Raw genomic sequence first — 26,458 nt, 5'->3', positions numbered from 1 at the left:
GGTTACCGTAGTGACGTCACGGGCGAACATTTTTGAATCGTTTCTATGAAACTCATGCTTTGAATATTGAGAAGCATTAATAGCTCGTATTTCTGCTGTCTGGGGTGATATACGCCTGAAAACAACCATGAACGTCCAGCCTTCAAACCCGAATAACCCGATAGTGTTTTTCGACGTCACTATCGGAGGACAAGTAAGTTTAAACCCCACTGCTATTTTCATTAGCAGATCAGCTAACTGACACTTTATCACGCTGAGACTGTTTTTTTGATTTTTCTTTAAACTTGCTGACTACTTAAGTAGCATAAATTGCTTTTGAGTGATTCAGGTTGCACATAAGGTGTCTTTACACAGCCGAGTTAAACAAAATTCAGTGTAAAAGCGTTAAAAGCCAGACTAAAATATGACGGCTCTGACCCACCTCAGTCTCTAGCATCAAAGTAAACAGCTGGAACTGCAATGTAAAAGTATTCGTGCAACATCTGAACAGCAGTAAACAGTCAGTCACCTAAATGCCACTTCAGAAGCGCTTCTATGCCACCTTTGAGTGTATATGGTATAGCAACTGTCAAGGTGGCCATGCTTGATTCACAAAAATGTTTAAAGAGACAGCAAGTCTGGACCATATAAGTAGGTTTAATTCCAACTTTAATGCTTGATTTTTGAGTGTCATTCCATCTTAAGTGGTCCAGAAATTAAGTTTGTTGCCTGAAAAGTATTTATTTATTTATTTATTGATTTATTGATTTATTTAGAGCAGGGATAGGCAGTGTTGGTCCTGGAGTGCCAATGTCCTGCAGAGTTTAGTTCCAATCCTGAAAAAAAAAAAAAAAAAAAAAAACAACACATGTGCCTATAACCCTAGTAATCCTGAAGACTTTGATTAGCTTGTTCAGGTGTGTTGATGTGGTAAAACCACCATTTTTATTTATTTTCTGTTGGTTATTATTATTATTATTTTACTTGACTTGATATAAACTTGGCTTGTTATTGTGTCATGACCCCTCTCCAAAAAAATGGATGTTAATAGAAGCCTCAGTATTTCTGCTGATGATGGTCTGAGCTGGTTCTCACAAAAACTGATCTCTAGAGCACATTGCAATGTACATGTGCAGTAAATATCTGAAAATAAGATAACAAGACATCTCTTCAAGTATGTGTGAAAAAGTGCAATTTTCTTTAACTGTCCCTCACTTTCAAGGTGATTAAATGAACAGATGAAATATGAGCATAAATAATAAGCGTAAATAATAAAATAGAAGAGTATTGTACAGTAATTATGTTTATGATTGACATAGAATAACTTATGCTTGTCAGTGAGTTGTTCTCTTTAGATGAGGTGAGAGAAATAAAAAATGGTCATCAATTTGTGATGGTTTGACCGTTAAATGAAAGTAAGACCTGCTTGTCGCCTTCAAGTCTGTAAATCATCACAGGAATTTACACACATCTCACGAAGCATTTTTTGCTGAGATTAGCATTCTTTCTGTTTGGAGTCCCACTGACATTTGTGACATTAACCCTGTTTAAACGTATTATATTTTCTTCACGTTATTATAACGTGTTTCTCTGACGTAATCAAAGCTAGCAGAACGATATATTGATGCTTTATCTCTTTGCTGTACAATCATAAACTTCAGTTTGAGAAATTGAAATTGAGAAATTGGCTAAAAACAAAAAAAAATCTCTTCCATCTTTATTTGACCCTCTAACTCTAGCACTCTCTATTCTAATTCTATTCTTAAAAACAAAACAAACAAAAAAAAAATTGCCTTTTAGACTAATACTACATTCATTTACTTACTTAAATAAAATAACACTAGCTTCTCTGTCCTTTTTGTGAAAGTTGTCTCTAACACTAGCTTGTTTTTTCTTTTTCTATTCTTTCTGTTTTCTTTTTATTTATTATATAATTTTAAAAAACCTTTGCTACGTGTACTGCGTTAGGCTAACTATGACTTGTCATGGCACTTACATGCTATTGCTCTTTTGTTGATTTTGGTTGCTTCCATTGTCCTCTTTTGTAAGTCGCTTTGGATAAAAGCATCTGCTAAATGTAAATTCTTGTTTACAATCTGTATTAGAGTATAATTAGGATTAGAAAGGGTATATTGAATGTGGTTTAGCAGCTTTAAAACAGACTTTGAGAGCTCAGTGCAATAACAAGGTTGACAGCAATTTGATTTGAAGCATCATTTGTCTACTACAGAAACCAGATTGTCTGGGAAAAGTTACGTACTGATGCTGAATATTTGGGGTTAGGGGTTGTTGGTTCAGATGATATTTAAGCAGTAGCAAGGGTGATTATATTGTTGTGACCATTTGTGGGATGCTGTGTCTAGTTTTGTGACCTTTACATACAATAAAAATGAAAGCGTGGTAAACCATACCTGATATTTTCAGTGTTTGCTGCATGTGGGAAGGTTATATTGTTGCTTACCACATGTATCCTTATTGTATTTGGTGTCTGCTGTATTACCTGCTATAGGCAGTGATTTAACATTCTTTTGTGTTTGTGCACTTAAGGCTGCTTTTAAAGCAACATTCTTCATCTTGGTGCCTTTAGATGAAAATATGAGGGCAGACTTCATTTAAAAGCAAACAAAAAATGCTTTTTGAGTACATTGTTGTATATGTGTGTGTGTGTGTGTAGTCATTCACTCTTATTCTAGTTACTCGTTCCCACAGAGCTTTAAACTGCTGGAGTACCTTTTGCTTAAATGCAAACCTATAATCAGAATTTATTATAAATTACTTTTTTTGTTTAGAAATGATCTGTTTAAGTTAGAAGCTTCATAAAACTAATCTAATAGCAGTATGTTATTATAAATCATCCTTTGGGAATAATGATGATTTGTCTTTTGAAAGATTTTTTGTGATTCTTAGAAATTAAAATCAATGTGTAACGACTGGTAACCTATTAATACATTAATGTTCTGGGTTCAGCACAAGTTGAGCTCAGTCAATATCATATGTGGCACAATGTTATGACAAAAATTAGTTTCAGTCTTTGCTTTAATTTAAAAATAAATAAATGAAAATAAATAATCAAGGCAAAATTTTGTCATAGTGAGGCACACAATGGAAGTAAATGGGGCCAGTCAATTAAAATACAATTTTAATAGTACAGCCTCAAGATGTGAACAATATGTGTGTAAACAATATTATTTCAGTGTGCAGCATTATATCCAATTTTACAGTTTTCAGCTTTACAACATAACAACATAACCAAAGATCCTAAAATTACTGTAAAAATGACAAGAGCATATTATGAGCTTATTATGAATAAAATTTCAACGTTTTAACCCTAAAAGAAAAAGCAGACATGGTGTAATACTTGCATACATAACACAGAGATATTAACTAGTCAAATGTTTACTGATGCTTTATTTTCTGCGAAATATTTAAGTGTAAAAAAATGTAAGTGTTAACATTTCTCTTGACCAATCTGGCGTGAAGGAGGATTTTTATTTTCATTTAGCTTGTGGCAGTGCATTCTAGGATTGCATCCTTTGTGATAGTGGCTTAGATTTTTTAAATGAGGTATCTTGGAAGATTTTTCTGCCTCATAACATGTGTGATTGCAAGACAGAGTACCGTGCCAGCCTACAAATGTTTTAGGCTAGATCTCTTGAAAAGGCACAGTGGGCTTGTGAACCCTTATGTATAATTTTGTAGTGAGCTTTGCATCCACAGTGGGTGAAGTTCCTTTGCTTAGGTGCCAGTAGATGTTCCACAAACAAGTGTCATCTGGGAATTTTCTTAAAGGTCCAATACTGTCACTTCTAAACCAAAAGGCAATGGCAACCAATACACTGTTGGCGCAGGCCATCCACAGAAGATTGACGCTGGCATATGCTGGCACCACAAAGCCCACCAAGGCACATGCAAAACCCATCAACAGGTAGGGCATCCAGTTCGAAGCAAAACAGAGAGTCAGACTGACAAAGAGAGGAATTTCAGAATTCCCACCTTCCCCAGCCTGAGCACACAGGAAGTTTTGATCTTTCTCGGGAGCAAATGCTGTGTTTTTCAGCTCTGCCAGTTTATTGGCTTTTCTAGTCCAGCCAATCTTCTTTTTAAAATAAAGCAGGAGTATGAAACCCACTGCAATAGATAAGTGTATGCTAAATTGAAACACTACAGAAGATCCGTGAACACGACACGCAAGGACTCTCATGTTGTCTTTGTAAGTCTCCATAGGTTGCGTGTCTGTGTAGTTGTAGGTGTAACAGCACGCTAATGCCCACAGAAGCACAATCACAATGCTGTAACTTACGGCCCTGCACCGAGTGCTTGAGCTCGTATCTAGGTGCGGGTAGCTGGCGTAGTCAAACGCCCCAACGATGAGAATGGGCAGGGGAAGCAGGGCGTAGACAGCCGATCCATGAGCCAGGATGAAGCACATCGAAGTAGAGGTGGGTAGGTGTTCTTTAAAGAGCCAAGCGTTCATGACCGCACTGACCAGCAGCACGTCTGCCACGTACATAGTCACACTGCAGAGCCCCAGGAATGACTTGAAAATGCTGAGCCTCCAGAAAAACAGAACGAATGTGTTCAGAGCTACTTTGAAGCACAGAATGAGCAGGTACTGCAGGGTCTCATCATGGGGAAAGTTCTTATTTGTCCCCGGTGACCAGATGACGGCCATCATGATTACTGATGATGCGTGCTGGTTCGACATTTGGTCTCAGTTCACCCTGAAAACACAAAAAAGATTAGTCAGAGCTAATAAAAAAACACACCTTCCACTGTCTAACAGTAGGCGCGTTTCCATTACAGATTTGCGCAAAACTTTATTATATAAATGTCCATTAAAAAAGGATGGCGAAATGACAGCGTTTCCATTAACCGATGTTATGCGACTAAAACGTAATTTGTTCCTCTCGCGATAAGTCATGGCAACGGATTTTGGTGGGATTTGGATGGATTTTGGCTTTATTTAATCGAAAGAGGCGTATGCGTGTATCTTTCTGAGCCGCTTCGGAAACGTGTGACACGCTGCTGGTATAAACATAAAATCAGCTCCGGGGATCGTGTCGGAGCCATTACGCGCCGCAGATGCAGCGTACATAGTCTAAGCATTAATATCAGGGAAAGCCTCTTAAACTTGAGAGCGGCTACGTATGAAGTGTTTGTTGGAGTTTATAGTACATTGAAGAATGATCATATGCCTGTTTACATATGCCATGTGACCCGTAAATGCAAAAAAGCCATTTCCATTGCAGTTTTGCGAAATATTCCTTTTTCGAATTGCCTGAAAAACCACCTCATGCGAGCGTAAACTTTTTTGCGAAATATGGGAGTTTTTGTGAAATTGATGCTTTTCCATTAGGCGTATGTTCAATTCGCAATTTAAATTTGCGCATCTTGAAGGGTAAAGGAAACGCAGCTACTGACACTAAACAAATTTAACATAAAATGCATATGTGCCAAAAGTTAAGGTATAGACACAGAGATAGTTTTTTTTTGATTACGGGGTGCTAGTTAGCAGACAGAAGTAGGGTGTGTTTGTGATGAGCACCATTATAGTTGGGTCCACGGTGCATCTACCAACCCAGAAAATGTGAAAAAGAACAACCCAGTACAGTTTTTTTTTTTTTTTTTTTTTGAAGCCTTTCTCTGCAAGCTTGTGAAAAAACATGCCGCTTAGATTTCGCTCCCCTGTGACGTAGAAAGCGGATCTTACTATAATATTACCAACCCCTTAATCTGCACGTTTCCACCCATGACACCACCATTGTGTTTTCACAAGCATCAACGGTGTACCGGTTCTAACGCCATGGCAAAAGTTCGAGCAAAGCGTGCTAACTGCTTTGTCATTGGCTGTACACAGCACAGAACAATAATTGGAGTCCCAGCTACAGATTTACTGTATATTTTGCTGCTGCCACAGATGTAATATACACATGCGATTTCTTTCCCAGCTGTTCACAGACATAACTGGCCACTTTTGTAACTCATGTGTTTTTAATGTAAACTTGTGTATTTGACAGTTTAATCAATATGACATAAAGAGAACTTAGTTTTCTGAATGTGTGCGCTCAGAAAACCCTATATCAGAAGTTTAATATAATTTAAAGCACGTGATTTTAGCATGGTAGACATGATAATCAAAACCAAACTGGATGTTTTTTGGCAGAGTATCTGAGTTATGAGCTGTGATTGCACAGTCCTATTCTGGAAATGGGGGCAGGGAGCAGCAGCTTGTTTGCATTTTTAAAGAGACACTTATAGGCCAAATATAGGCTTGGCAGCCTTTGCAATGACCAGAAATTGTTACTGAAAGGAAGCAAACAGAAAACATGAAAGTGGATTATGAAGGAAGAAATTCTGTCACTGTTAAAATGAAAGGTATCTTTTTCTTTGTCAAGGCAGAAATGAAGACTGTGGATAAATTTGATAATGTGAGAACCAAAACTTAAAGATATTTGACCGGATATGCTGCCATACATTTAATAATGATGTTTCATTAATAGGGGTGTAAGAAAATATCGATACACGTGTGTATCGCAATATTTTGTTTGCCAATACTGTATCGATTCTCAAAAACAGAATATCGATATTTAAAAGAAAAATAATCATGCAAGATTCATGACACTTGCTTCGTTTTGAGCTTATATCCTGACCGCTAGATTGCAGTTTTCTTATCTCTGAATTTAAACAGTGACAGGAAATACTAGCATAAGGGCATGCATCCCGCGAAAGGGCCTTTGCGCCAGCCGCTTTCTCTCGTGGTGGGGCTGTTTTGTGCAGTTGAGGCGGTGCTCGCGTCAGTCTCGGCGATTCCACGCAGAGCATAATTACAAACTGAAAAACTTGCAAAATCCGAAAATTGCAAAATTCTCATAACAAAAAGGTTTTCAAAATGTCCAATATCTGTATTTATTTTATTGTTGTACAATTCTTTTGTTTTCTTTAGAAATCCTGTAAGCACTTTATTTTTTATTGATATTAAGCAGATGTAATTCTTAAGTTCAGATCAAAATGATCTGACATGGTTACAATTTTAAATTTAAATTGTAAAACAGGGTCTAAATATATATATATATATATATATATGTGTGTATGTATATTATATATATATATATATATATATAATATATATATATATATATATTTTTTATTATTTATTTATTTATTTATTTATGAAAGCTTACATTTTATACATTGAATGGTTTGCATATGGTGGTGTGTTCTTAGTTACAGTTTTCCTAAAAATATGTGCTATTCATAAAATAAGAAATATCCCAATATATCACCTTGTTTACAGTATCGCAATATATTGTATCGCAACCCCTGTATCGTGATGCGTATCGTATCGCCAGATTCTTGGCAGTACACAGCCCTATTCATTAATATGCATTTTCATTTATATTTGCAAAAAAAACTACAGCACCTTCACGACGATTATTGATAAACAATTGTACACCATTTAGATTATATATTCATGTCTATTCTACAACATAAAAGTACATCAGTAGTATCTCTGATTTTCTTTTCTCTTTTTTACTTATTTTGAAAAAGGGACTACAAAAGTTGTCAGGGACATTAAATGTCATCACATCAAACATGACAGCTCATCTAATTACAGGTTTCACAGTCTCGTGTTTATGATCTGTCTCTTGCAAATTGTACCAGGAAAATGTTTTTGTTGAAACAATGACTGGAAGAGTTGGTGGAGGTTTAACGGTGGCTTAACAGTGGAAGAGCTTTAAACATTGTGAAGCAAGTTCATTGTCATTATCATGGGTTGGGTTGGGTTGGGTTTTGGTTGAGGTAATTAAGTGAATCAGGGGCTACAAAATGGTAAACTTCAGTAAACTTTACAATATATCAGTTGACCTGGCTAACTATGACAGTGTATATGTATATAATATATATATATTTTTTTTTTTTTTCCCCAGACTACCAAAACTAGACATACATTGTTTGATAGCAGGAGATTTCAGCTCAACAATGTAATTTCTTAGACTGCAGTTTGCTTTAAAATGATTCCATATGGGAAATCTAGAATTAGATCTAGATACCTGTTTAGTAATTGTGAATATCAAGCTAATTTCTAATCATCCTGCGATCAGTGACACTGTGTACCAATAACAAATATTATCGCCCTGACACTTAAATACTTTGCTTCTTTCAATAGAAGTATTTGTTCAACTTTAATCAACCAAGATAACAAAACCCCAGGAAAGTCTGTTAAATGGAAATGCAATGTAGGCATATTCGAGAGGAAAAATAATAAAAGTTCCCGCATTAAACACAAGTGGTCAGACTTGAAGAACTGGCTAAATTAAATTAGATGATATCATTACCTAATTAACACAAACAATGATCAAACACAGCATAACATTTCAAGAGCCAAACACTGAAAATTTTATAAACTAAATGCTTATGTGAGCATATGAGCATGGTAAAAAGGCTGTGGGAATTTGGCTCTGCAGTGCAGACATAAAGGTGGCAGATCATAAAAGATAAACGAGGCCTGGCCATTCACAGATCTTTTTTTTTTATGAGTTCTATTCAAAACTGTACACTTCCGAAACACAGGATATAAGAAGATAACCTGTTTTCCTGTCTCAGGTGTAACTCGTGCTTATGGTGCGGTGGTGACGGGGAGCTCTGCTGGAGCAAGTATATTTTACGATGTTGTTAATACTGCTATTAGTATTGTTTTGTGTAAAATAATATATGGTAACACTTTATCATCTAAACTTTTTATATTAACAACAAATATTGCCATTACAACTTGTTTTTCCAAATTCAGTTTTCCAGTGGCTTTTTGTTTCATTGACATTTTTTTATATATATATATATATATATATAGGTTACACTTTATTTTGATAGTCCACTTTAGACATTCTTCTAACTATAAGTAACTTTGCAACTACATGTCTACTAACTCTCAGAGCAGACTGTTAGGTTATGTTTAGGGTTAGTAGAATACGTTGACATTTACTTGCAAAGTTTATAAGAGTGTTAGAAGATATTAAGCAGACAGTCTACTAATACTCTAATGACTAGTTGACATGCAGTTGCAAAGTTACTTACTGTTAGTAGAATGTCCAAAGTGGATTATCAAAATAAAGTGTTACCGATGTATAGTAAAAATGTACATGTAAATTAAAATTACAGTCAAGAAAAACTCCTAGTCAAATTTTAAACTAGCGCCCTGCTGATAAATGTAAACTTGCCTCTTGTGCAAACCTGACGAGCAGGATTATGTGGTTTGACACTTTGCATTCATTGCTAGTCACAAATGTAGTTAAGAATAGGTACTCCTTTAGAAGAAACTCACCAATTTTGCTTTGCTTAATGCTATATTCCTCTCTTCAAGCTTTTCATATAGACATTCATAGAAATTTGTTGTCATGACAGCATTATTGTAATAGAATAAAATCCTTTGAAATACCTTATGAAATTGTAGACATTGTGATCTTGATACACAGTCATGAGCTCCATCAGTGTCAAGAGTATCAGTAACCGAGTCGTATCTGGTGAGGAAATGAGCACATTTCTGTCAGAGCACATTCTTGAAACCACACCTACTTACCTGTAAAGGCTTTGTTTTCCTGGACAATAATAGGCGGTCCTGACTTTTATAGACTTTGTCCATGTGACCCTCTTTTTAAAACCAGACAAAATTTATTGCAAGCTGTGTTACCTTTTTTTTTTTTTTTTTTTTTTTTGCCTTACTCATGTCTGCTGTTTACTTGAGGTTTAACATTATTAAGTATTTGTTTTCAGGTTCTTTTCTTAATGCTCTAAATGCTGAAATAACACGCAGTGTTTACATCTTTCTTAATAGTGTGTGATTCAACTAGTGACACAACTTGTAATGCAACTTGATGTATTTGTTTCTGTTCTGAGTCCCTTCAGCTATGGGTGGAGACCAGAGCTTGAAAAATATTATTAGGACATATCTCAATGGTTTTTAAAGCTTATTTAGAAAAGTATTCCGTTATACTGCTTTAGTACTAATCCTGAAGCATATAGAGTAGGGCTGTCAAACAATCCATTTTTATTATCTTATCATGTTTTTTTTTTTTTTTTTTTATTGTGTTAGTTATTAGTGTTAGCTGTATTTATTTATTTATTTATTTATTTATTTATTTATTTATTAGCTATTTTTACTTAAACTGCAGTTGGGTTATTTTGACTGAGATTAATTGGTATTTTATATATATATATGATATATATGATTATATATGATTTATATATATATATATATATATATATAATATAGGTCCTTGGCTGGTCTTAAAATTTCGAAAATTAAAAAAACCTCAGATGAACAACAACACATGACAAATTGCTGTGTCATTATTTACTGAACAAAAACCAGGCCAAAATGGAAAAGTCATGTGTGACAAAGTTAGGACAGCCTTATTGTTAACATTGGAATTAAGAGGGTAAATAACAGTCAAGCACTGCTAATCAAATACCTTTGATGAACTGATCATCAGCAAGTCTGAGCGCCTCTATAAAAACATAAGCTTTGTCAGTTTGCTGGTCTGGAGCCTTCAGGTGTGTGTTAACACAATGCCAAGGAGGTAAGACATCAGCAATCATCTTAGAGAAGCAATTGTTGCTGCCATCAATCTGAGAAGAGTAATACGGCCATTTCCAAACAATTTGAAGTTTATTCACAAGTGGAAGACATTTAAAACAGACACCTCTCCTTCCAGGAGTGGACGTCCCAGAAGATTCACCCCAAGATCAGACCGTGTAAAGCTCAGAGAAATGGCAGACAACCCAAGAACCCACAGACTCTACAGGCCTCAGTTAACCTGTTAAATGATGAAGTTCATGACAAAACCATTAGAAAAATATTTGCATCTGAACAAAACACAAGTCTTCTAGAATAATGTCCTTTGAACAGATGACACTGAAGTGGAAATGTTTGGCCATGATGCACAGCGCCAAGTTTGGTGAAAACCTAAGAAAAAGAGCATATCAGCACAAACACCTCATACCAAAAGACAAGTACGCTGGAGGAGGGCTGAACGTTTTGGGCTTGTTTTGTAGCCACAGGACCTAGGCACCTCACAGTATTCTAGAGTAAAGTATTCTAGAGTTAAATGTGAGGGCGTCTTTCCAACATCTAAAGTTGGGCCAAAATTGGGTCATGCAACAGGACAATGATCCCAAGCACACCAGCAAATCTACAACAGAATGGCTGAAATGAAAAGAATTAGGGTGTTGCAGTAGCCCAGTCTAAGTCCAGGGCTCATCCTGACTCAAATGCTGTGGTGAGAGCTGTGCATAAACAAATGCCCACAAACCTCAATAAACTGGAGCAACGTTGAAAAGAAGAGTGGTTTCCTCCAGAACGAGAGAGACTGATAAAGTCACACAGAAAATTAATGCTACAAGTGGATCTACAGGCAATTGACTCATAGGGCGTCCTAACTTTGTCACACATGGCCGTTCCCTCTTGGCTGTATTTTTCTTAAATAAATAATGACACTGTGTGATATGTCATGTGATGATGTTTACCTGAGGATTAATTTTAAGACATGCCAAGGACCAGATAATTTATGTCGCCCTGATATAGAAAACCATGAAATTCAATAGGGTGTCCTAACTTTTTCACACACAAACATATATGTATGTATGTATGTATATATATAAAATAGATAAGATTTTAATTGAATCTGTGGTCTTTGGTGATTCATTAAACTAATCTTAAAAAAAAAAACAAAAAAAAAAAAAAACATACAGCCAGCACAAGTTTAATACCTGTGGCTCCTGATAATATATTGAGATCTTATGAAGCGAAGTGATTGGTCTGTGCAAGAAACTAAACATTATTTACAACATTATTATCTGTAATCCAAAGCCTCAGACAGATGGTGAGGTCTGAATTAAGTGGTTCAAATAACCAAAATAACGAGTTTATGTAACCAAACAATATTCTGAGAATGAGATTTGATGAGTATTTTGTATGTCTGTGCTGCTTGAGCTGTGAACTGTTTCAGGTGGTTCATTCTTAATGATAATTATCGCGATATAATTTTCCTCGATAAAACGATATGAAGAGTTCCATATAATTTTTATGTAGAACGAAACCGCACGGCTCATTTGGATCGCGCCACAATGCGCAAGCTTACTAGAGAAGATGCATTTACTCCATGACGCGAGCGCTGTGAGATCCAGTGTGAAACACTTGAATTCAGCGATGAACACACATGACTCTGTGATTCAAACTAGTTTTAAGCTTTGTGCAGCGAGACAGTCAGAAGGCTTTTCAGTCTACACATCGCCATCATTTACCATGGATTTACTGTAGTAACACTCACTGCACCATGATATTGTGGCAGCAATGTGGGATATTCATACTGAATTTTGGTATATAATTATATTATATTATATATATTATGTATGTATTTGTGATTAAGCTATAGCATGTGTGCATTTATACTGAATGTTTTAGACTACCATTTTTCATACAAATAGGCTACCTATAAAACCATGTAGTTATATTTTTACCATGGTATTGATGCACCATTATGTGTGGTTTTAACTGTCTATCATGATTTAAAATGTATGCTTGAGACCAATGCTAGGTAAAAAAAAAAAAAAAAAAAACTGGGTTAGAATAAATGTAATCATGTAAAACTGAGGTTGCTACAATTTTTACAGATGTTACAGATTGATAATTTAAATTTACCTCTGCATCCTCAAGCTACTATCAAATGTGAATTTCTAAGAGACAAAAAAGTGATGTTGTTGTTGTTGTTGTTGTTGTTGTTATTATTATTATTATTATTATTATTATTATTATCACCATTATCATTATCAGACAACCCAAACCTGTTTCTTGATTTGAAACAATGTAACTCATTAGAACATGCAGAAATTATTTTTTCTATTTAGATATTTTTTTTAAGGAAAATTAATGGTCTGGTTTCTACAACTTTCACTTTGGAGCAAAAATCAGACTTTAAACTGGAAAGAAATAAAGATTTGACATTTGTCATGATAATTATCGATATCAACTGATATGAAAAAAAAAAAAAAAAAATCACGATAATTTTTTTGCCCATATCGCCCAGCCCTAGGTGGTTGTTAATTTTGCAATGGCAAGACCCACTCGCATTTCCTTCAAAACAGAAGTTTCACACATTTCTCTTGATTCTCAGTTTCATAGTGTTCTCTTTATGTAAAGTGCCCATTTTTCACAGGTGGATTTACTTTTCTATAACCATAAACAGAATTTCTTTGCTTCTGTGAATTAGATACTTTTCAAATGACCAAGAATAATCAATTAGTCAGTTATCATTGACCTCTTTTAGTTTAGTATGAAAAACGATCCTAGTTTGAGCGTCATACCTGTTACCGATCCATCTTCTTTGTGATAAAACTGCAAAGGAGAAAACACAGTAGCGTCTACAGAATTCTCAGGCCGTTGGAAGCAACATTTCCATGACCATCACAAACGTCCTCAGAAAGGAGAACCGCTACGCTAATGTGCCACTGGATTCATCCATTAATTGAGTCCAAACAAGCAGCTCTTGTACGACATGATGACCAGGATAACCCACGTGGGGCTGTGACAGCTCCAACTCACACGCTTCATTTCTCATGTGTGCTCATGTAGGACAACAACAACCTACATTCATTCTTTCCACAAGCACACAACAACAAATCATCCATCCATTGTTAATACTTCCCATCCTGTATGTTTGTTGGTTTGCATGCGTTTTTTTTTTTTTGTTTTTGTATTTGTTTTCTTGCAGATATAAGTTTTACAGATGACTAAAAAGTAGATCCTTTTTGTCACTGCAGCACAGAACAACAGCTTTCATTTGAATGTGACTCACGGTCAGTGTAAATGGGAATATTTGTCTCTTTTGTTTGTAATCAGCTTTTATTTATTTTTTCAGGAAGTGGGCAGAATGAAGATAGAGCTTTTTGCTGACATTGTTCCAAAGACTGCGGAAAATATTCGGTAAGACGAATCCACAATCCTTTCATCCATACACCCACCCAGAATACACTCTACAAAAATGTTTTTTTTATGCATACACCCATTTGTTATGCAAAATGTGTTCACCACTTGCATGACAGCCTATGGTCTCTTTTAAGTATAAGTTCTACATTTTGGTGGAATTGCTGCTGGCATCACAACAGACATGCACATCTGTTTTTTTCTGTCTTTCAGGCAGTTCTGTACCGGTGAATTCAAGTAAGTCTGTCTCAGACTTCATTGAGTTAAAGGGAATTTTACCCCAAAATAAACATTTGCAGTTAATCGACTCACTGTCAGGCCATCCAATATGCAGATACAGTAAAGAAGATTTCTAACTGAAACCGTGGTCCTTTGTGATTCATTAAACTAATCTAAAAAACAAAAAGCATATACAGACAGCACAAACTTAATATCTGTGGCTCCTGTTGATATCTTGAGATCGTATGAAGCAAAATGACTGGTCTGTGCAAGAAACTGAACATTATTAGCCGCAGACAAACGGCTGAAGTCAGAATGAACTGGTTTAAACATCCAATTCAGATAACGGGTTGGGACGATAAATCGTTGCAACGTGAATCGAGAAATGATTCCGCATCGATTCGAGATTTTCCGAACACATCTGGATTCTTTCTCGAATCGATTTCACTGCTTGCTTTAGAAACAGACGTGCTCTGCTTGTTTCTGAATCCTTACAAGCACTTGAACCTAAAAAAATAATTTATACAATTTGAAAAGGTTGAAGCGAATCACAGTGGGCTTGTATTTACAATAATCTCACGTCATAAAAGCATTCTGAGCCGAGGTGAAATTACATGACTCAGCCGAACCATAGACTGAAAAATATGGACGTAGTGTCCGTGACGTCACCCATAGGTTTCTGAAGAGCATTTCTGAAGCTCTTAGTGGGCGGGAGTCTGTTGTGAAGTGAATTTCATGCGCGAATGAAGCGAATTAAGTGAGTAAAGCGCGATTTATTCGCGCAAGTCGCGTCTGGTGTGAACGTACCGTTAGTGGGCGGGAGTTGGCTGTCTCCATCTTGGAATCGTGTCACTGCACGTCACTCCCGGATAATCAAAAATGGGCAAAGAGGCGGGACGTGGGTGGAGCTGGTTGCTGAAACCACGCCCGTCTAGTGCGACGGTGATGACAGCAGCAGCAATTCACCTGTCACTCAAGTGGCCACACCCTAAATTATGCAGAACTTTAAGGCTTAATATAATTTAAACGGATGTGTTATAAAAAAAATTCACCCCCCTCACAGTTGACATGAAGGCAAAATTAGCTATATAGATAAAAAACACTTTTTTGTACCAGGCTGTAAACATATTTTTTTCTGCTGTGAAGGCATTTTAACATGGGGAGTCTATGGGACTGACTCCCTTTTGGAGCCAGTCTCTAGCGGCCGGTCGATGAATTGCAGTTTAAGTCGCTTCCTTGTTGGTTTCAATAGAGAGAGCAGATAAAAACTAGATTAGAGCGCTGTTAAAATCTAAGCTCAGAATCGATTCCAAAGAGAATGGCGATGCATTCGGAAGATCTCAGAATCGGTCCACGAATCAATGTATTGTCCCATCCCTACAAATAACCAAAATAACCAGTTTATGTAACCACGCAATATTCCGAAAGTGAGTTTTGAGAGCTGGATCATCCTGCTCACTAAAAGAAACCGGTTCAAAAGAATGATTCACTCGCAAACCTGGTTACTCCAAACTATTTGTCAGAGGCTGTGGATTACAAGTAATAATGTGATAATGTTCCGTTTCCTGCATATAGCGATCTGTATATGCTTTTCTGACTCGACATTAGCCACTGACTATGAATTATGAGTCATCATAGCTTTATCCAAATGTCATCTTTACAGCTCTACTGAAGAAAATCTACATCTTGGATGACCTGAGGGTGCACTATTACTTTAATAAATGTGTGTGCTACTTCAACCACATGCATGGCTGAACCTATACAGGTGCATTTCAAAAAATTAGAAGAGTTCTTTATTTTTTGTAATTTAATTCAAAAAAGATAACTTTCTTATATTTTAGGTTCATTGCACACAAACTGAAATATTTTAAGAGGTTTTAATTCTGATGGTTACGACTTACAGCGTAGGAAAATTCAAAATTTAGTATCTCAAAAATTCTCAAAGATCAATCAAAAAAACATTTACAAAACAGAAATGTTCAATATCTCAAAAGTAGGTTTAATTATGCACTCAATACTTGGATGGAGCTCCTTTTGCATGAATTACTGCTTCAATGGGGTGTGGCATGGAGGCGATCAGCCTGTGGCACTGCTGAGGCGTTATTGAAGCCCAGGTTGCTCTGATAGCAGCAGGAGGTACCCAGTATTTATGCTCAAAATTAATCAAACTAATGAAGCTCAAAATGGAATATTAAATTTTTTTTGAGATACTGATGTTTGAATTTTCCTGAGCTGTAAGTCGTAACCATCAGAATCAAAACAAAAAACCTCTTGAAATATTTCAGTTTGTGTGCAGTGAATCTAGAATATAAGAAAGTTGTGAATTAAATGTCAAAAAAGATTTTTTTTAGATGAACCTGTATAATACCAGTTTGCCTTTAATGAGTTATTGTGACTGATGCTTTGGAGGATGTTGTAATCATTATAAGAAACGTGTACTGGATGCAGTTAGAGATTAAACACAGGTTATATACCGTGGAGGCATGCTGTGTACACAGCTCTGTTTTTATTTGCATACATTTGTTTATGTGCTGCTTTTATTCAATGCAGGAAGGACGGTGTTCCTGTAGGCTATAAAGGTTGCACATTTCATCGGTGAGACACTTTAATCAGTATTGTTGACTGTTACATTGTATAACAGTAATTAGTGCTGTATGACTTAATCAAGCTATTACTGTTGCTCTTAATTAGACTTATAGGTTTGTTCAAATTCATAATTCTGAAATATAAAACTTTTGGCTTTTGTTTCTGTCCTTTGGACAGGCGTCGAAAGTTTTTGGCTTATCAAAAGTTCAATGCAAATCTACCCTTAACCTTTGCAATTCAAAATGGCACTATGATATTATCTATAACAAATAAAGTTTCACAGCACTGAATTTGGGTCAAATGTTTTATGTGTCTTTATAGCATCCAATATAAATGTTGTATTTCACAATATGCTAATATTATTAAACAATATTCATACATAATATATTTACAGAAGTGCCTATCTTGCTGCATGTTACCCATAAAAGTGTACGATGTGATCACTAAATATATATATTTTTTTAAAATAAAAAATAAAAACAACAATAAAAATGACCTCAAAGCTTGACTTTTTAATTTCAACCTGCTTGTAAATTTTAATGTCCATCTTTTCTTTTGGCAGGGTGATAAAAGACTTCATGATTCAGGGTGGTGATTTTGTCAATGTAAGTTTTGCTTTGTTATCCACACAATAGCGTTGAATAGATCATCCAGGTGTGTGGTATTTGATATGGTTCAAAACTTCGTTCTACAAACAGTGTTTGAAGATTGTTTGTATATTGATGATATGCATGATATCCATCTTCCCAAACAAGGATGTGCGTTTATAGATAAGCAAACTAGGAAGTGCCCTTATTTTTGCAGTCATGAGCTTATGTATTAGTTTGATTCATTTACAGTATTAATTTTTATTCAGGGTCTTTTGTTAATTCATTTTAGAAATTCGTTTAGTGCAGTGCATTAAACTGTCATAATTATATGTTAAAATAATTTCAATTTGATGCTCGTTTTTGGGGTGTCCAGCTTTTTCAGACCCTTCTTTTTTTATAAGACACTAATAAACAACCAGAAGGACACATGCAAATACTGAAATAAGGTCTGCTTAAAAATAACTAAAGAAAAACACAGGACAAACACAATGTCTGTATAGATCAACACAGTACTGGTGGAATAACCTTAAAGGAACACTCCACTTTTTTTGAAAATGGGCTCATCGTCCAACCCCGCTAGAGTTAAACAGTTGAGTTTTACCGTTTTCAAATCCATTCAGCCGATCTCCGGGTCTGGCGGTAGCACTTTTAGCATAGCTTAGCATAGATCATTGAATCTGATTAGACCGATAGCATCTCGCTGTTCCTTTAAGAAATATTCTTGGCTTTCAAGTCCCTGGTAAGGCAGAGAGTAATTGTATAGTGGTTACATTTTGACTTTATTTCCTAAATAAATAAACCAGTACCACATTTTTAGACTTCATGGGTTAGCAAGGTCAAAACAATGTACAGAAATAACTAGTTACACTGGGGGGGAAAAAAAGAAAATTGGATTTACTTTGAAAGTTTTCCCTTAGAATCTGCTTGTAAAGTTCACAAAGAATTACAAAGAAACATCAAGTAATAGTGTTGTGTCCGAGTCTAGTGTCGAGTCCTAGTTTATAATCAATTGAGCAGAGGTGGGGCTTTCAAAGAGATAAATTAATAAGATAATTAAGTGTCTAAGTAAATGATGATTGTGCATTAATGATGAACAGCTGCTGTTATTGAGAATTACAGAGGATCAGATGTTGATGTTCATTGGTTAAAATGATGCCACCATCAGAGAGATCAGTATTTGGTTTAGTCGGGCTCTTGACCCCCTTTTTTTAATCAAAGTGATTTTTTGCTTTTGAGCAATTGCAATGTTTTTGCAAAACAAGTGTTTTTGCGTTGTTGGTATAGCAAAAACAAATAACCGCTGTTTGTGCATTCTGAACTAGCAGATGAGTTTACACTTTTTGTTTGTAGCGAAGCATGAATGATCATTGTGAAGTGGTTTGTCTTTCATTTAAGAACATGGCTTTCAGTCATCACTGAACTGCAAAAGAAGTCTTTTAACGTTTTAACATACATTTAAAAAAAAAAAAAAAGCTTGCACCAGTTCAGGCTTTTCGACATAAACACTTACCACATGATCCTCAACAGTGGTGACTATATATATTTAATACCATGCATTGATGGGAGTTTTTATTATGGTTTTACCCAGCATGCATTGTAGCACAAAGTATTTTGTTGATTGTCACCATTCTTGAGATTCATATGCTGGTTCTTGATGTCTGTGTGTCTCTAAATATGACTGGAGTTCTTTTGCATTGTATATATTTAAAATATATTGTAACTATTAGAACAACACTTTGTTTGCATATTGTAACTTCATAGATTTGGTCGTGTATAACCTTAAAAGAAAAACCAACTGCAATCTTGCCAGCTCACTCTATGTCATTCAGTGCTTTTCAATGAGCAGTTATACATTTTCATAGTATGAAAATAGATAACTGCTCATTGAAAGACACTGATTACTCGGTTTCATAAAACCACACACATTATTAGAGAGTGATCTGACACAGTCAAGAGTCTAAAGCAAACCCTGATCTCCCTGATGGTGGCATCATTTTAACCAATAAAACATCAACATCTGACCCAATGTAATTCTCAATAACAGCAGGTGTTCATCACTAGTGCACAACCATCATTTAATTAGACATTTAATTATCTTATTAACTTTAACTCTTTGAAACTCCCACCTCTGCTTAATTGATTAAAAAATAGGACTCGACACTGGACTCGGACTGGACTCGGACACAACACTATCAAGTAACATGTTGAATTAAACATTGTATTTTTAAGTAGAAAGCCTAACTATTTTCTTGTAAAACATACAATATTTTTACAACTTTAAAAATATATATATATATTTTTTTTTTTTACTAGAAACTAGAACAGAAAGCTAAAGTAAAAAATACAAAGAGCTACCCCATCTAACTAAAACTGCATATTTCGGATGCCTTTGATACTTGACACACCGGTTTGTGTACTTGAAGTCTCTACTAATGAAGTTGAATCAGGTGTGTTTGATTAGAGAGACATGCAAACTGTGCAGCGCTGGCAGTACTCCAGGACTCACTGTAGTAGATCCAATCAGGAGCATAGTGGTGCTTTACACACACTAACACAATAGATGCACAACAGCAAGTCCAAATGTGCAAAGAGCTCCCCCCAGAGGCCTTGAAGTTACCTCTGTGCTCCTGGTGCCTTGCTTTACCCAAGTATGTATAACTGCGGACCGGAGATCTCCAAATGGGGACGGGAACTCCAGAAGTGGCATAACCTCCAAAATTGGGCGGGGTCTCGTCACGCAAAGACTTTTACCATTGGCTCAGGCTTCAGCCAATTGTTATTGACTTACATTTCAAAATAAAACTTTATAAAGTAGACATTGTTTCTAGCTGTTCTAAAATAAAATCAAATATGCTACATAAATAAATATGCTCAGTGAGAGCAGAAAAGCTCGTGGCCAGTGGTGGTTAGACTGGAGTTAGAGCCTCTGCTTAATGATGTAAACGGGAATCACCCACGAGCCGTCACAGCACAGCTCAGGGGAAAGGTTTTACTCTGTCTCTTTGGGACTTGGGCATCCCGGGACTTGAAATTCGCAGGGTAGGAGGATGTAGTGAGGATGTAGTGAGGATGTAGTGAGGATGTAGTGAGGATGTAGTGATGTAGTGGATGTAGTGAGGATGTAGTGAGGATGTAGTGATGCTAAGTGTAACTAAAAAGGTCCCATTGTTCGGTGAGGTCCGGTTGGAAAGTTACGGAACATCCCGGCGATCTTATATCACATAATCGTATTAACTGTTTATCCACCAAGCTATTCAGTGCCAATCCCACCGTGCAGTCAGTTTTACTGGTTAAGGTTAGGGTCAGTTGTGAGGTAGGTTTAGTGGTTAGGTTTAGGAAGCCACACTCTATTTTGGAGCGCCCACCTTGTTTTGGAGTTCCTGCCCCCATTTGGTGATCTCCAGGCTGGAGTTATACCCTTCTCGCTTTACCAGTCGCCAGCAAAGATGAATCAATTTAGGGTCCAATCCTGAGAGAGAGAGAGAGAGAGAGAGAGAATCTGAGTTACAGTGAATGGGGCCAATTCATAAACATTAAAATACTCACTAAAAAGGCTAAAATTACAACATCTTTAAAAGTTATAATAGTTTTCGTATAGAAGTAGTAGTGTAAAATTAATATTAAATTATAAGCTTCACATTTCAGCATTTCATAAAAACTGATGGCAAAATAAACAAGTTACAGGCTATTGCTTCATTCCAGTTTTAGTAATTGATTAATAAATATAATTGTACTTGTTTACCAATATTTCTGTCTAAATCCTAGATAATAGTGTTGGTTGTTCTGTTTAGGATGAAAAATACTGGTGTAGAGGGCAAACTCGGTCACATTTGATTCAAGTCGTTTACTATGGGTGCATTGATGATTATGTTTAGTAGTGAGAACCTCCAGATAACTTTGGTCCATTTGGCCCATTGATTTAATTTCTGCTATTGATCCTGCCATTGGTCCTCCCTCTTCTTTTTTAAAATATTTTTAGTGAATTGTAAATATATTGAGGTAAAATGCTTTTCGTTTTATTTTACAGCTGTGTGAATTATTAATCATTGGTCATCAATAAATTAAAATATTATATACTTTATATTAGGGATTTTTATTCATATCGGCCATTGACCACCCTGCTGTATAAATATCTGTATTAGAAAAAAATAAAAACATTGAACCACACATAGAATGCTTACATATATGGTAAATGATTGGTTTGAAAGAACAAAGTATAGAGTCTTTATGACCATGACCTTGACAGCAGTTTTTAATTAAATGGTACATTGAACTGGTGTAAAAGATTAAATAGACAGATTGTGTCTGTCTCTTGAGTGTGTTTGTCTGCCTCTAGTGGTTGTAGGGCCCTACTGCACATACACACTCAACAGCTACTCCCAGATACTTGTTCAGTTTCCCTTGATATGTACTTTTTGGTTTCACACATAAGCTAGCCAACATGTCTTACAGATTATTATTGAGTGATTCAGATTTTCTGACTCTGTGTGAGTGGTTGTAAACACTATATTCTTGTCCATCAGGGTGATGGCACTGGTATCTGCAGTATCTACAGGGGACCGTTTGCAGATGAGAACTTCAGAATGAAACACTCTGGCCCAGGACTCTTGTCAATGGTAAAGCTTGGATACACACAACGGCACTGCAAAACCTTTGCTGTACATTCACAGTATGCTTTATGAGGGCATGTCAGCGATGTTAGATTTAATAGTGCCTAAAATTCCCATTAAAATCCTTTTAAGTACTGTTTTTATTACAATGCCAAAGTGGCCCTAAACTTGAATACTGTCAATTCGCACATAAATCCAAAATAGGAAAACATTTATTATTAACTTGCAATGCCCGCAGCTGTCTTGATTTCAAAATAATTAATTTATTGACGAATTTAAGTTAACTAACTACAGAAAAACGTATCTTAGAAAATAACTAAAAAGTAGATTGCTTAAATTTCACTTTCAGAGAAGACAATATTTCACTATACTCGTATCCACAAACATTCAGTCAGCTGTTACTAATCAACCTATATCTGCTGAAAACTAAAAAATGGTTTATCACCATTGTTTATCACCAGTGGTTTACAACCATGTGACCAGAATCATGCAAAGTCATTTTCTTCTATGGTGGACATTTTAAACACATGACTCATCAAAGACAGAGTGATGCATTGATATAGGATAAATGCATTCCATAGTCATTAAATTGTTTATGCTCTGTTGTTTCCAATCAGAAATGTCAAATATTATTTTTCCCTGGCAGGCAAACAGTGGACCAGGAACAAATGGCTGTCAGTTTTTTATTACATGCACAAAGTGTGACTGGTTGGATGGAAAGCATGTGGTATTTGGTAAGTCAGATAAATCTTGTTTTGATTCTGTACTGAGAGAACTCAATCATTGCTCAAGTCATTAACTGCTTGGGGCCTTTCTTACAGGCAAAGTGGTGGATGGTTTGCTTGTCATGAGAAAAATTGAGGTAAGAGGATATTTTGCAAGTTTTGTGCATTTAAAAATGTTCACACAAGTGTCAGTTCTTTCAAAGGAGTTTATTATTGTTCCTACTGATGATTGATCAGTTCATTTGTGTGGTAAGTTAGAGATCCATCATGGTTAAAGGATATGATGAAAAGGGATGTTTGTCAACATTTACAGTTGAGGTCAAAAGTTTACATAAACCTTGAAGAATCTGCAAAATGTTGATTATTTTACCAAAATAAGAGGGATCATACAAAATGCATGTTATTTTTTTATGTAGTACTGACCTGAATAAGATATTTCATATAAAAGATGTTTACCTATGGTCCAAAAGGGAAAATAATAGTTGAATTTATAAAAATGACCCCGTTCAAAAGTTTACATACGCTTGATTCGTAATACTGTGTTGTTACCTGAATGATACACAGCTCTGTCTTTTTTTTTTGTTTAGTGCTAGTTGTTCATGAATTTCTTGTTTGTCTTGAACAGTTAAACTACCCACTGTTCTTCACAAAACCTTTCAGGTTTCTTTTCACACTGGGGACAACTGAGAGACTCATATGCAACTGTTACAAAAGGTTCAAACACCCACTCACGCTCCAGAACTATGCATTAAAAGCCATGGGTGTAAACCTGAAAGTACATTTTTTCTTTATTTTGCTTAAGTATCTTTTATTTTTTTTTTTTTTTTTTAGTACTGTCCTTGAGAAACTACAGAAGACAGTTACATGTTTTCCAGAAGATAACCCCCCCCAGCTCTTAAAGCATTGTGTTTCCTTCTGGAGCATCAGTGACCTTCTGTAATAGTTACATTGTTTTGTGGAAAGATGGATCTTAAAATAATACAGTCATTGTTGGAAAGGGTTCAAATACATAAAAATGCTGAAAAAAAGGACAAACAAGGGACTTAAACTTAAAAAAAAAAAAAAAAAAACACCCTGTGGATCATTCAGGTAACAACAGTATTAAGAATCAAATGTATGTACATTTTTGAATGGGGTCATTTTTATAAATTCAACTATTACTTTTTCATGTGGACTTTTATGTGAAATAACGTATGATTTTTGTATGATCCCTCTTATTTTGGTAAAATAATTAACATTTTGCAGATTCCGCAATGTAAACTTTTGACCTCAACTGTCCCTAAGAGTCAGAGTATTCCTTATGAGAATTCCTTATGATGAGATGGATTTCCCTTTGTAGTATTTAATTGATTTCTTTGAGTGCTCATCTATGAAAGCATCAAGAAAATGTTGAGGAAACAACCCACACTCTTCTGTGAGCACTTGAGTGCATCCTGCTGACTCTTGAAATAAACTACTTACATGCTTTAATTATTTCTTTCTAGATTACTATTCTAAACAATATTGGAAACTTTGTATTGCAGGCACTTGTCGTGTTTTTGTTTCCTTAAGATGAATTGTTTGCTTTCATTCTGCTAAATGAATAAATGTCACTGCAACATATAAAAATGAGATTCTATGTAGACCTGTGATCTGGCTACTTTTTGTGATGTTATGCTTATTTCTCCCATACAGAATGTACCAACAGGACCCAACAACAAGCCCAAGCTGCCCATTGTCATTGCCCAGTGTGGAGAAATGTGATGTATTCCTTTACTATTACACACCAGAGAAGACACATGGCTTTTGCTTTGAAGAAAACAGACAAGCTATTTTGGATGACTAACTAATCATCATCTCCATTGCAAATCACATGATTTTTATATGGGTAATTTTGTGAAATTGCCTGATTATTTGTGAAAAAGTTTGTAGTTTTATATTGTTCAACGTACGTTACAGCAAAAATGCATGAACCTGTCACTGATTCAAAGCAGATTTCAAGATTAGCATATCTGACTCTGTCTTTTATTAACATTTGCATATATGACCAAACTTGAAATTCAATATAGAAACATGCATTCTTTGTACATTCTAAAGGACAAGGCTTTTATTTTTGCCTTTAGAAATGGCCTTATTATGACTGTTGAGGGTTAAACTTTAAATAAACGTTGACCTATGTTCTTTTTTTTTAAGTTACTGTGGGACATTCTTTATTTCACTTCATATTCAGCGAGAATTGAAATCAAGAGACGTTTCCTGAATCGTCAAGGGCTTTTGAGTTTATGATACTAAACCAACACCTTAAAGGACTCGCCACTTAATGCAAATTCCTTATGATTGTACCTCCTTTGTCTTCTTATTGCTGCTTGCCCTAACCCACATCCTAACCCAGAAACCCCTTCCCCCATCTCTTGGATCGTGTCCCACGCACACAAAAGGGCTCTTTCAGCTGAAGTGCAGGAAGAGTTTGGGCTCGGTGGGAGGCTTCTGGGGTCAATGTTAAAGCCCGTCTTTGTGTGGGACAACAGGGACGGACCATTAACAATAAAATCACACTTCAACCAGGTCTCCTCGACAGTGCCAAAAACATATTTACATGACAAAAGGGAAGGGGGTAGTGTGGGTCTGTCTCACAACCAGCCAAGGTCTGTCTCATCTATGGTCGTTGAGTGCTTCCTTTACAATACTGTGGGAGAAGTCAATGATGGGATTTATCCTAAAAACACATCATCCTTACATTGAAGTCATGGATGCATTCAGGTTGTGGTTTGTTCGCTGATGAATGAAGCTATTCATACCTGCTTCATCCTTGTCGATTTGGTGTCTGTTAAATAATTGTTCTAATTGCTTGTAATAATCTCATAAATTCAATGATTGTGTTTACACAAAATATTGCCAAGGAACTGTAATGACAAGAAAGAAATAGCATAATAATAACAATGTAACACAAACTGTATAAAATTACATGTATATGAAAACAAAAAAATATATAAAATGACCAAACCAAAAATTATTCAGACATCAGATATCATTTTTGATCATTATTTTATTTTATTTTTTATTTTTTACCAGTGAGTGCAGGACACTATAGTTCATTTATTTAAGTGAGGATAGCAAAATAAAGTAAACGGTGATGTATTGTACCCAAAGAAATTCTTCATACAGTGGACTATCAGTAAAATAAATTATTCAGACACTTTGATCTGACCACGTTTTGCTTAAGTGTTTTTCTTTAATTGCTAATACAGCCTTTTTACACCACAGACTGAACTAAATTAAGCATTGCTTGTTAATTGGTCAACAAAGTATTGATAGTTGTGTAAATACTGTCATAACAGTTGTCTAAATTTTTGGTTGATTGTGATCCATTGCATACCTTTCTATCAAAGTTATCTGACACAGTTTAACTATGCATTCTTGTCATATTTTATTGCCGTTTTCTAAACTATAGCAAATAAACTGTGATAATGTCAGAAATGTTGAAGGTGTCTGAATAAATTGTGGTTTGTATGCAAAACCTTAAAAATAAAACTAAACCACGCCAAGCCTGTTCTCACAATATTTCATATTTGATTAAAATAATGCAAATAAAAATTAACTTATTTAAAAATTAAAATAAATAATTCCCTCCCCCTTTTTTTCTTTTTTACTCAGGTAAGCAAGCCTACCATTGTACCAATAATAAAAAATATATATTCTGTTCACCTTTATAAGGGATTCAGAACTGAAATACGCATTATTTGTCACATTCTGGTCAATATTTTCCTTATGTTTGGGTTATTTATCTGCCACTAT

General features: G+C 35.5%; 2 protein-coding genes across 4 annotated transcripts; one reads left to right on the top strand and one right to left on the bottom strand.

Moving 5' to 3' along the window:
- Window positions 1–24,855, top strand: ppih (peptidylprolyl isomerase H (cyclophilin H)). Of its 2 annotated transcripts, none has more exons than XM_051116442.1 (9): window positions 1–193; window positions 13,890–13,954; window positions 14,168–14,191; window positions 16,724–16,768; window positions 17,322–17,364; window positions 21,873–21,965; window positions 22,606–22,693; window positions 22,781–22,821; window positions 24,359–24,855. In XM_051116442.1, exons 1-9 carry the CDS (start codon window positions 128–130, stop codon window positions 24,425–24,427), a joined length of 534 nt encoding a protein of 177 aa, XP_050972399.1. In that variant the 5' UTR covers window positions 1–127; the 3' UTR covers window positions 24,428–24,855. The 2 variants fall into 2 exon arrangements, with proteins under 2 accessions (XP_050972399.1, XP_050972400.1); XM_051116443.1 differs by lacking the exon at window positions 1–193 and adding an exon at window positions 13,588–13,682.
- Window positions 3,027–13,479, bottom strand: si:dkeyp-100a1.6 (probable G-protein coupled receptor 160). Of its 2 annotated transcripts, none has more exons than XM_051116423.1 (3): window positions 13,336–13,479; window positions 9,413–9,494; window positions 3,027–4,700 (listed from the first exon to the last, which is right to left on the bottom strand). In XM_051116423.1, the coding sequence occupies exon 3, from the start codon at window positions 4,682–4,684 to the stop codon at window positions 3,623–3,625; it is 1,062 nt and encodes a 353-aa protein (XP_050972380.1). In that variant the 5' UTR covers window positions 4,685–4,700; window positions 9,413–9,494; window positions 13,336–13,479; the 3' UTR covers window positions 3,027–3,622. The 2 variants fall into 2 exon arrangements, with proteins under 2 accessions (XP_050972380.1, XP_050972381.1); XM_051116424.1 differs by lacking the exon at window positions 13,336–13,479 and adding an exon at window positions 10,446–10,466.
- Window positions 24,856–26,458: the final 1,603 nt, after the last annotated feature.

This window comes from Labeo rohita, chromosome 8, assembly GCF_022985175.1.
Source record: "Labeo rohita strain BAU-BD-2019 chromosome 8, IGBB_LRoh.1.0, whole genome shotgun sequence".
Taxonomy (NCBI): domain Eukaryota; kingdom Metazoa; phylum Chordata; class Actinopteri; order Cypriniformes; family Cyprinidae; genus Labeo; species Labeo rohita.
This window is presented reverse-complemented; position numbering and strand designations above follow the sequence as displayed.